This window comes from Vigna unguiculata, chromosome 1 (genome assembly GCF_004118075.2).
Source record: "Vigna unguiculata cultivar IT97K-499-35 chromosome 1, ASM411807v1, whole genome shotgun sequence".
Taxonomy (NCBI): domain Eukaryota; kingdom Viridiplantae; phylum Streptophyta; class Magnoliopsida; order Fabales; family Fabaceae; genus Vigna; species Vigna unguiculata.
The window spans coordinates 36,058,867-36,071,317 of NC_040279.1; the positions used below are offsets into that span (position 1 = coordinate 36,058,867).

Genomic DNA, 12,451 nt, shown 5'->3' on the forward strand with positions numbered 1-12,451 from the left:
TATTAAAATAAATTTAAATTTAAAAATATAAAAAAATAGATAATTGAAATTTTTTAAAAATATGATTAAAGTTAAATATTTTATTTTTAAATAAAATTAAAAAAATTCAAATAAAATATAAAATACTATACACATTAAATGTATAAATAAACTAAATATAGTAATATCAAAAAAATAAATAAAATTAAAAATAAAATAGAAAAATAATTTAAATTAAAATAGTAAAACTTTAACTAAAAACAGACAAAAAAAAATCTAAAGTAATTTTTCTTTTAAATTTTTAAATTTTTAAATTTTTAATATTTTTAATGTTTTTAAAAAAATTATATTAAATTAAAGTTAGAAAACATAAATTTTAAAAAGAATTAAAATCATTTAAAATAGAATTAATTTTTTGATTTTCCGAAGTCGACTTCTGGTGATAATTTTTGACTTCCGGTGATACATTTTGACTTTCGAATGGTGAATATTTTGACTTTCGGAAGTCGATTTCCGGTGATAATTTTGACTTTCGGAAGTTGACTTCCGGTGAACATTTTGATTTTCGGAAGTCAAATTCCGGTGATATATTTTGACTTATGAAAGTCGACATCCGAAAGTCATTTTGGGGGGTGTGATGTCCGTGGATTTTCTTAAGTGATCAAAGGGTTCTTTTGGAATTTAAAAAGATTTTGGAAGTGTAGAAGAAATGCTTGGAGGTGTAGGAAGAAAGACCAAATTCTAAAAGTGTCTCCGCGTACCCATTTCTCTCTGCAATTTCGATCTCTCTGCATCTGCATCTGCAACTCCATCTCTCTACATCCGCAACTCCTTTTGGGTATTTTTTTATTCTTTTCCTTGAATTTGTGTTTTGTTGGGAGAGAATTTAATGGATGTTGATTTGAGGGTATAGAACAATTTGTGAGGGTGGGTGAATGGAGAACTCACACACATCTGCACTATCTAGTGAGGAAAAAGAAGAAAAGGATAAAACAAAACTAAATGTAGATTATAAAACCCATAATATTAATTTTGATACTTCACATATTTGATGGGAGCACTTGAAATTTGAGGAGTGCAGGAAGCAATTGTTACTGCAAATTAACTAGACTCATTAGGGGCTTCCGTGGGAACCATCCAAATCAGATTCCTTTGGGCCACTCCAGTCTAAAAAAATTTGGTAGCTTCTTTCTGCACCATTATATATTGCTTTCTCCACCCCTGTATAAAAGAAATTCCCACTTGTTTTTTTTTATTGTGTAATTTGGAAGTCAAATGACTTTTGCGAAAGTAATTTTTTGGAGAGACATATGACTCAACCCTATGTAAAAAGACCCCATTTTGCTTTTCTGAACTTTGTAATTTGAAAGTAAAATGACTTGTGGATTATGCAATTCACGAGTTATTTTTTCTAATTCTTTCTAATTTCTTGAGTTTCTATTTATGTATTTTGGAAGTATTTTTTACTTCTAGATTGTACAATTCAAAGATAATTAATTTGAAAAAAAGGAAACATGAGAAGCTTTTTCATATGAGGATGCAGGAATAAACATTTGGAGATGCAAGAAAAAAAGTCCAATAAATTATAAAAACGCACGGAAAAGAAAAAGACAGTAAAACATATGGTGAAAAAAATAATAATGAAGAATTAGAGGGATAGAGGGGTTGGAGAGAACTGATAGTCTGGAGAGGATCCAAGTCAACAACTTAATTTATATAATTAATGAGCGACATAGAATCTCATAATAGCTATTTCTACAGGGAAAAAAAGTTTTTTTTTCTCTCTTATGAATTAAAATTAATTTTGTATATATTAATTTGTAGAAGACATTTTACATTTATTTTAAAAAAAACACTTCTATTCTTGAATAAATTAATTTGAAATTAAAAAAGAAATTTGTTTAATTTTTTGCTTTATTTTTGAAAAGGTTTTGATGAAGAAAATTATGAAACATATGTAATCTAATTCCGAGGGTTAAGAAGAGTTAGATTTTGGTGAATTCTATTACATTTGAATTCTTTGTAAATTTTAAACATAGTTTACTTTGACTTTAGGATATGAAAATTTTCTCATTATCGTTTCTGTCAATGCCAAATAATTGAGTTGACTTAGCAGCCTTAAAAAAATCATAGGTCAGTAGTGATTTATAGTTCACTGTAAATTAATTAAGTGGGTTAATTTATTTATAGTAACCTTAAAGTTAACGATCTTCCAGGACTTGTTTGAAGTTAATTAGAATAAGATAAAATATAAGAGTAGATGGCATAATAGGATATAAAAGGGAAACAAACATATTACATGCTATGTGTACCAAAATAATATATTAGAAATAAGGATGATGGTATGTAATATAACAAATAATAAGACGACATAAGATGATGGTAATTGTGGCAAGGGTTGTATAAAAAAAATTGATGTGATAGAGTGGTATAACAATTATTGTGATAATAATGATAATGAAGATTTTTTATAATTATGGTACTATTAATAACAGTTATGAAATTAACAAATGAAACAAAGAAGAGCGAACATAAATTTGATTTGATAAAATAAATATTAAAAAAATAAGGCTTAAATATACATTTGGTCTCTATTTTTGTTGATTTTATTTAATTTGGTCCCTATTTTCGTTTTATGTTCAATTAGATCCTCAAAATTGTGGTCAATTTGGTCCTTTTCACTAACGGTATTTAAATAGTTAACGTTTTTGAACAGTACATGCCACGTGTCAGCTTCTGGTTTTTTCGATTTTTATTTTATTTTTTTTGCTTTTTTTTTAATTTTTTTAATTTTTTTTTAATTTCAAAAAAATGGTCCACGTGTCAAGTCATAATTGTGCCACGTGTCAGTTTGTGATATTATTATTTTTTTTATTCAATTTAGTCCCTATATTCATTATTTTTGTTCAATTTAGTTCTTATATTCCTTATTTTTGTTCAATTTAGTCTGACACTAAATTTAATATCTTTTATACAAATTATATTAATATCTTTTCTAAAATTGATCTTTAAATTTATTATTTTTTAAATTCAATTATAAATTATTAAATTTAATTATAAATTGAATAAATTCTTATATTTAATTTTTAAATAGAATATAATTATTTAAAATATTATGAAAATATAATTATTAATTTCTTTTCTAATATTTATATTCTAAAATATTTTTAAAATTGATATATAAAAATATTTTAAATATTCAAAATATTTTAGAAAAATAAACTAATATTTGTAAAATTAACATTTACATATAAAATATTTTAGATTTTAATATATAAAATGCAATAAAAATATTAAATACTTTAAATTTAAATGTAAATTTCACAAATGTTAATATATATTTTTAAAATTTTAATAATTATATTTTAATAATATTTAAATAATTATATTTTAATAATATTTAAATAATTATATTCTATTTAACAATTGAATCTAACAATTATATTCAATTAATAATTAAATATTATAATTTATAATTAAATTTAAAAAATAAGTAATAATAATGTCAATTTTAAAAATTAAATGGTTCTATTTTCACAAAATTTAGGACTAAATTAAACAAAATAACGAATATAGGGACTGAATTGAACAAAAATAACGAATGGGGACTAAATTGAACAAAAAAAATAATACTATCAGAAATTGACACGTGGCACTAGCATTGACACGTGGCACAATTGTGACTTGACACGTGGACACTTTTTTTGAAATTTAAAAAATTTTAAAAAAATTAAAAAAAATTAAAAAAAAAATTAAAAAAAAAAATCAAAAAAATCAGGAGCTGACACGTGGCATGTACTGTTCAAAAACGTTAACTATTTAAACACCGTTAGTGAAAAGGACCAAATTGACCACAATTTAACGAAAATTAGGACCTAATTGAACATAAAACGAAAATAGGGACCAAATTGAATAAAATCAACAAAAATAGGAACCAAATGTATATTTAAGCCAAAAAATAAAATAATTATTTTGTTATTTTCTAACTCAATTCTCTCTATATATAATATGAAAGATTACATAGTAATCATATTTTATTTTTCTATATGCGACCACCAGTAAAATCCTTACTTTATAAAAATAATCTTTTGAAATAACTTAATATGAAATATAGATAATTTTAAGCTGAGTATAAACGTTCAACTAAATAATTAATTCTAGCTGAATTTTAGATTATTTTATGTAATTTCTTCTCTTTACTATACTTTTTTACCATTTTTTTCACACTTTATTATCTATTTATTTCATCTTAGCATCAATTTTTTTCTTTTGACCAGCAACATATGTCAAGTTGACATCTTTTATTCATAAACCAAAGGAAGTCTTGACCTATGCCTCAAAAAACACTTGGTTTTTGCTGATGCAGAAGAGGCATATTACTTTGACGCTCAGCTTTTACATATATAGCGTGCGATGCACTTTGAGTTAATGAGGTATTAATAACCATTCCATTTGATAGTGCAACTTGACATAGCATGTGATTCCCATTGACCAAATTAATCTCTTAATAACTCTGCTACTAAGAATTAGGTTTAAAGATAAGCCTCACACTTTGGTAATAAGGTACGTGGAATCTTCCAGTTTCTGATTGGGATTAATCTGATTTAGCCCATACTTAACTCTGCTATTCTGTACCAATGGGTATCTCATGCGTGCGACTGTGCCAAAATGCATGCACTACTTTTATCAGGTTACAAATTAAGATGGGATCTTCTAAAAGTTGATAGAAAAAAAAGACGAAGCTTAATGCTATGAGTGAATACCAGATGCATGTTTCTTAAACTTAAAACCTGTTTCTTGTTACAGAATAGTTGCGTATGGTACTCAAGCCAAATGATTGAAACAAAAACCCTCGTCACTAAATTTGTTCCTAGGAGGGAGGAGAGTCACGACTTACTTAGAGTTTGTTTAGAATCGAAGATGAATTTGAAATAGTGAATTTAAATGAATTTGAAAAGAAAAAAAAAAGGTGAAGTTGAGATTAATTGGATTAAGGAAAAAGTTATGAATTTAAATAAATTTTACATGAAATTTTGTAAAAATTTATATATAATTTGATAAGATAAATAAATAAAAAAATTAATGAATTAGATGACTATTTTTTGTTTTTAAGAATAAATATGATATAAATTTACGTAAATAGTAAAATTTGGTTAAAATGAAATTGAAGTTGTTATTTAAAATTATAAAATTATAAAAATATAATTTTTTTTATTATTATTATGTACAAGTTATTGAGTTAAAAAATATATATATAATAAATCATATTTGGGTCTTCATTTTCACCGTAAATCTCTTCTTTTATGCAAAGAAAGTGTACATGATTAAATTTGCATTAATTTTCGTGTTTTTAATTTTTTTTTTCTTCTCGTTAATTATGCTTTGAATTTCATGCCTACAGTAAATCATACTAAATCTGTTGAAACAAAAATACCAATATTGATTATTGAGTTATACCAAGTTTATAGACATAAGGTTGTCACTACGCCATTTTTTAGCTAGATAATAACTTAAAAATATTGATTAAAATAAGAAAATTGTAACTTTAAAATAAGGCAACTACAAATTTTCAGTTGTGAAACATGTAGTTGTAAACTTTACTTAAAGGCAACATTATTTTTCTAAAGCCACGAATATTTGAAAATCATTTCTTAGTCATCAGGATGAGATGCATAGCTTATAGCTATTCTATCACTTAGGAATCCATAATGGAAGCGGAAGCCACCAGGGTGAGGTTGAAAAGACTTTATAGAGACGATCTAGAATAGAATCGAAAACTCAGAAGAGTTCCTTCATGTATTCACAAAGGAACAATTAATTGAAGAACCATAATATCAATTGTTGGATCATAAGTACAAAAAAAAAATTTCGATAGTTAAGCACTATAATTCGATTATGACTTGAGATATTTGATTCATTGGATAATTAATACATCTTACAATAATTTAATTATTATCTAACCATATGATAATTTAAAATATTTATAGATAAATTACCACAATTTTAAATATGTGCTAAAACTACCCATAATTTTAAAAATGTTTTATATTATCTATAACTATCTATATTTTCTAATGTAATACTAAAAACAAATAGTCAACATTTTCTTTGTACACAATATTAAACACAAATTAAACTCAACATATAACTAACAATAAAAAATCTAGGTTTATTTGAATTTAGACTTTTCACATTGTTATTTTAGAAAATGAGGTCATAGTTTTATTGTTTAACCTATATTTTCTTAGGACAATATTTAAAAAAATGTTTTCTAAATAATTAACTATATAAAAAAATACAAAAATGTGACCTTTAGTATTTTTTAAACCACACCCAAAAATCTTAATTTTTTTTAGTTTGACATGGTCTAAAGTAAAAATTGATTTAACTATTTAATCGGTGCATGCACGTGTAGAAAATAAAGGAATATATGAAAAAAAGAGGTGGAGAACGTGTTCAAACGTTTAAAGTATTGATATTAGGAAGAATGTGGTGTGATTAATGTATACTATTATTATACTATTCGGAAATTTGGTAGGGGTCTGTGTTTTACGTAAACATACTCTTTGTCTCCTTTGTTTTGTGGATCACAAAATTGTTCCAAATTGTGATCATTTAGTTTTGAATGGTCTCTTGTTTTGATGGAGTCATGATGCTAAGCTATTGCATCTATTTATTTAGGTTCTGCTTTTTTGTATAAAGGTTAGAGTACCCCTCAAATGTTCTATTTAATAGAACATTTAATTTATTTTATTCTTTGTTGATAAAAAAAAAGAGATAGTGTAATATTGACTATATATAAAAAATTACAAGAAATATATATATATATATATATATATATATATATATATATATATATATATATATATATACAAAAAACTAATCTAAAAAACAAGTAAATAAACTTAAAAGATAGGTCTGTGCTGACAAGTTATGAAGAAGAAACCTTAAATTCATGCAATGAAATTCCAAAACTGCTTTTTGTTGATTATAGAAGCTCGCTCATAACGTCATTTTTTTGTATAGATATTCGTTTACGATGAAGTGAAGTCGAGCATCTTTCATGAATATACTTGTGATAAATTCATGCATCTAATAACCTACTTTGTTATAGTTACATTTGCTCACGTTATTTTTTAAGATCCAAGTGATTCAGTAGCAGATGTGCAGCTTTTTAGATATGGCTTCAAGTGTTGAGTTATTATAATACCCACCTTCTGCTTGTCCGAGTTATTGGAAGACAGAACACAGAGGTAACTCTACCACAGTTTTTTTGTTTTTTCACCTTTGTCTTATTATGCGCTTTCTAAGTAGTCAAATATAAGAATTCAATGCATGTTTAACTCAGTTTACCTTTTACTAATTAGCATTATTATATGAACTGCATTTTATTCTATTTCTAATTCCCTTTATTGGGATTGATACAACGCAATTGTGTTTACCATGTTTTTCAAAATTCTCTTTCTCTTTCTCTTCACAGTATATTGTTTATTAATATCTCTCCGTACGTATTTCATTTCTTAAAGTCACTTGCAGATGAAAGGGTGAAAAGTATTTACACCGCTATCTTTAAGCAGCAAAGTTTAGTGGTGCTTTCACGTTATGTTCAAATATAAAACCTAGAAATCAAGAACAGTTTTTCTTTACAATGATAAAGACGATGATTGAATCTAGTATGTCACGAAAATTACTCAAACTCTCTGTACAAACTGTAGTGTTATTTAGACCATCCTTTGAAGAAGAAATTGAAAAAGAGAAAAAACTGAGAACAGCACGCATGACATAATGTGATGGGTATTTTGACAAGCAGCGGAGAAGGAAATACAATAACATAAACATCAAGATTCACTCTTAATTCAAGATAATAAATATCAAATACGTCTCGTTCAATCTCACAAAATTTATTTATAAAATAAGATTTAAATTTACATTTATATCATAAATTGACCTTATTTTTATTTAAGGTGAAATTTTCAATATAAATATTAAAAATTTTACCTCAATTAAAAATAAAACAATTTTATAATATATAAGTGAAATACAAATCTTACTTTATATCCTAATTTTATGAAGAGTTACACTTAAAGTTTTACGACGGTCGATTTAAGAGATTTCTCACTTACATATTACATATATCTTATTCAAATGTTTTGAAAGAGTTTCATGTTCTGGTTTCCTTAGGTTTCCTAAGAGGTATATGCGGAAGGATTCTGTGTCACGAACTTTAGTTTTGAAGTACTAATTAAGAGCTTATAGTTTCCAATGCTTTGGCTGCATGTTCCTTTCTTCTCATGGAATGAGGCTTGCATTTTTTGTGCCCTATGTAAGGAAAACATTATATTTGCTTAAGGAATCCTGTGAAAAGCAGATTAACAATGGATTCGTACACAAACACGTTATTAATTAATATCAATACGGGATATACTGTAAATAACTTTATACTTTTGGTAATTCAGATTCATTCTTATGAAAAAAAAAAATATTGGTGAGAGAAACTAACCTCTTAAATGTATCTTAAAACTTGAAATTACTATTGATCAGGGATGTATATGCGAATTGGTTGATACGAATTACGCAAACTTATTGATAAAAAAATTAATTACGCAAAGTCGTTACTTAATCTAATAAAAGAATTTTGGAATAAGTTCCGCTGAGTTTCAACATTTGCCAGGGGTTGGATTAATTGTAATGTAATCAATAAAATTTAACTTTTTATTATTTATTTTTAAATAAAGCATTAAAAATGATTATTATGTTATAAAATATTACTTAATTAAAAATTAATTATATAATTTTTTCGAATTTTTTATATAATTCTATTTGCTTATATAATTAGGTGAGTTCTATATTACTTATATAATTATTTTAATATTTTTAACATTTTTTTCTTTTCAATTACATCATTCAATCCTTAGATTGAATGATAAGTCTTTCATGGGTATAATAAGTTCAACGATAATTTCACAAGTATAATACTTTGAACAATTATTTCGTACTTTTGTCCTTTATAGGGTGCTATACTCCATACCTTTCACAGATGATCCTTTTTGCCTTTATTTATTTATTTATATTTTTTGATAAAATATTAATATTTGGATTCCAATTAAATTAATATTCATTTGTGGTGAAATCATCAAGGTTCTATGCTTACCCATCCAACAATATGCTTTTAAGAGTTCCACGTTTAACGTAGCTAGGCACAATAATAGCCATGCCAATTTTGTTTCAACTTCACAAACAATTTGTGTGGCTTACGATCAATATTAACAAAACGTAGAATAATACAACATGTACATAGAAAAGAAGCAAAACACCAAATGTGGCTGAGAACATAGCTAGTTTACCATTTACTTTTCTGCATCTAATTTAGTAAATCAAATGACAGCTAGCATAACCTGTCAGTAGAACAGAAAAGAAGACGTAAAGTAATGAAATTAAGGTAAGAATATGAAAAATCCTCTCACCTTAATTTAACTACTCCACACTACGAGAGTAAAATTAGATGGGAGACTAGTTAACCCAACTGAAGACTAAAAAAGTTGAGCAATGACAAATTACTAGTCTCAAGTAAGTGACAACTATTTACATATGTTCGGAGGGTTTTGTTGCTGTCTTTTCTTTTTCTGGCGAGTCTGTGGTTATCTCTGGGATCGTAATTTCAACGTGGTCGACAGTGTTTTCAATATCCACAACAGGTTTTATGATACCTCGATGAAGACGGTGTGGCTTCTCTGGCGAGACATTGGGTTCTGCAACACTCTTGAAATAGGCTAACTGAGAAAGCTCGGAAACAGACTCGTGGATTTTCTCCACTGACTTGGTGATTTCTTCGAGTATTGAAGCTACTGTGATAACTGGGATTATGGCTAGGAGTTCAGCGTCTTCCAAAGAAACAGTTTCAAGGGCAAATTTGAGCTCTTCAACTGCAGTTTTTGCGTTTTCGATGTGGCTTTTGGCAGCTGATGGATGTGTCATTGTTTTGATTGATGAAGATATTACGTTTAACGCCTTGCTCGACTCTGAAATCATCTTTGTGCATGGTTCTTGAATTTTACACTTGAATTCCACAGATGTCTGCAGCCATCAAAATGAGTGTATATTAGCTTCAAGCTTATGAAGCTAAAATTGTTTTTTAGTTTTAGAGTATTCTCACTAGTGTATATTACTGTTAATTTGTTTCAAATTGTTTTCCTTATTATATATGAAGCTAAAATACTTTGATAATAGACATGAAAGTGACTACGACTAGAATATTCTTGTTTTTCACGTAGGGAGAGTGATGTCTTACATTGATTTCTGGGTTAAGGTAGTTGTTAAGGGTTTCAATCTTATAAGCACATCCCCGAGTAAGTGCACCAATCTTCAAGTACTGCTTCCAAGGATGTCGAAGACGAAAACGGCCATGTCCCGGTTCCCACCTTGCCAAATTTGCCTGTGTATTATATATAAGGTTAATATATTTGATCAATCTAACAAATAAAAATGTTGAATATCAGAAGAAAAGAAAAAATAAACTCACCAAGGACTCCTCACTTGCTTTGGAATTGAGAACACTTTTGTATCCTTCAAGAACTGACTTCTCACATTTTTCTTTATCCTCTGAGCAATGAAAATATTCGACTTCAAATCCTGAAAAATGATAAGAGCTTCAGATATTAACACATGAAACACAAAAAAAAGGAAGCATGTGACTTATATATAGTGGCCCGAGTATAGATATATACCCTCTAAGTAATTTGCCAACTTTTGTATGTTTGAAGCTACCAACTTGTGAAGGTCTTCACCTGCCCATACTGGACAAATGAAAATGGAGATAACCATGCAAGCTGTTGCTCCTATTAAAATGGTTGAAAGTCTCTGATGAGCAAGCTCGAAGAGTTCATCCACTCGATACCCAGAGACAGCAACTAAACAGAAGGTCAATATAAATATCACCACCCCATAGTCGTATCTTGCCTTGATCTTTGGAAAAAATCTGAAAAAAGTAGCTCCCGCAGCTGAAAAAACGCAAACCACTTAGAACATTGTTTAAGAAGCAAATGATATAGTCTCAAATCCATGGTGAAGCTAATTTTCTGCTTTAATATTGTGCTTATATAATATATATACCTAGAATGAAGACTAGGATGCCAAGGACAATAGGTTTTTCTCTTTCTCCAAAAGCAGTCGCTAAGTGTTGCCCTCCAACTCCTAAAGCACCAGCTAGCAATGTAGCACATCCTCTATTTAAACCTTTGCTGAGGGTTGCACCTGGTTAATTAGGAACCAAACATATCATATGTTAATGCATTAATCCTTAAACTCTTTCAGACTTAGACCATTAATTATATAATAATGAGAGATATACATGAGAGTGTGTTTGTGCATTATTCTATGATGTCTCCACTCACCTACGCTGAATTCAAATACAACCACCACTGTCAGAACAGCCCACATTCCAGCGACTCCGAAGCCATCATAGAGAGGCCTGGAGTAGTAAAACAAGGAAACCAAGGTAAGAGCAAATGCAACTTTTAATGAGTGATAAACTCGTCTGGGATCATCTTTTCCAATCTTTGTTATGCTCCTTGTGAAGTTGATAACCATGGACTTCATGTTCCTAGGCAAAGCTTTGATGCTGTTCCTCCAATCAACAAAAACCCCTCCCTTGTTTGCTTCCATTGTTGACTCAATATCCATGACTAGATATGGAGTGGAGAAGAACCTTGCCACAATGTGCTGATACAATAACTTCTAGAAGAAAGCTAGGAACAAACACCATATATGAAATGATGTAAGGTAAAGATTTTGAGAAGCTTGAGAAGAAAATGAGTTTGAAGAGTGATATTTATAGGAACAGAAAGTACAGGTGTGTCGTGCAGCAAAGATTTTTTTAAATGAGATACATGAGTTGCTGTCCTTTTGCGGGGAGAGAAAGAGTGGTTTTCTTTGAGAGAAAAGTTACTTTGTCACGGCACATATATATGTTATTATGATTAAATACAAAATGCCCATAACTCTAAAAGTATATACTTTAAGAAACTGATTTCCCTGACCAAAATAATTAATCTACCAAAACTTACATAGACAGGGAATGTTAGGATATATGGTTCCAGCTAGAGTAGTTTACTTCCGAAAGCAGATTAAAGAAAGATAATCTAGAAGTAGAGACGCATAAGAAAGATTAAATAGGGTAGTAATTGAGTAAAACAAGTAACTGCTATATATACTTTAGTCAGAGTCAGCCATTGAATCGCTGTATCCCACCTCCTCTTGTTTTTGCCCCTTTTCCTTTACCCTTTTTAAATCTCTTCATAAATTTCAATTCAAAATGTTTCATCATTATAATTATATATATATATATATATATATATATATATATATATATATATATATATATATATATATATATATACACGTTTGGTTATATATATTTTTTCATATTTTATAGTTATAGTCATATGTTATTAAGATTGTGGTTCTAGATGTATAA

At 27.9% G+C, this 12,451-nt stretch overlaps 1 protein-coding gene across 1 annotated transcript; it reads right to left on the reverse strand.

The window, feature by feature from the left end:
- Window positions 1–9,299: 9,299 nt before the first annotated feature.
- On the reverse strand, window positions 9,300–11,751 carry LOC114165285 (aluminum-activated malate transporter 8). The gene is made up of 6 exons (XM_028049941.1): window positions 11,370–11,751; window positions 11,089–11,229; window positions 10,704–10,976; window positions 10,499–10,608; window positions 10,268–10,411; window positions 9,300–10,053 (listed from the first exon to the last, which is right to left on the reverse strand). The coding sequence occupies exons 1-6, from the start codon at window positions 11,656–11,658 to the stop codon at window positions 9,562–9,564; spliced, it is 1,449 nt and encodes a 482-aa protein (XP_027905742.1). The 5' UTR covers window positions 11,659–11,751; the 3' UTR covers window positions 9,300–9,561.
- Window positions 11,752–12,451: the final 700 nt, after the last annotated feature.

Bases quoted from the DNA above. Each gene is read 5' to 3' on its own strand.
- LOC114165285 (XM_028049941.1), bottom strand. From the start codon at position 11,658: ATGGATATTGAGTCAACAATGGAAGCAAACAAGGGAGGGGTTTTTGTT. The intron at 10,977-11,088 runs GTATATATATTA...GCGTTTTTTCAG, and splicing joins CATCCTAGTCTTCATTCTAG to CTGCGGGAGCTACTTTTTTC. The intron at 10,412-10,498 runs GTGAGTTTATTT...TATAATACACAG, and splicing joins AAGCAAGTGAGGAGTCCTTG to GCAAATTTGGCAAGGTGGGA.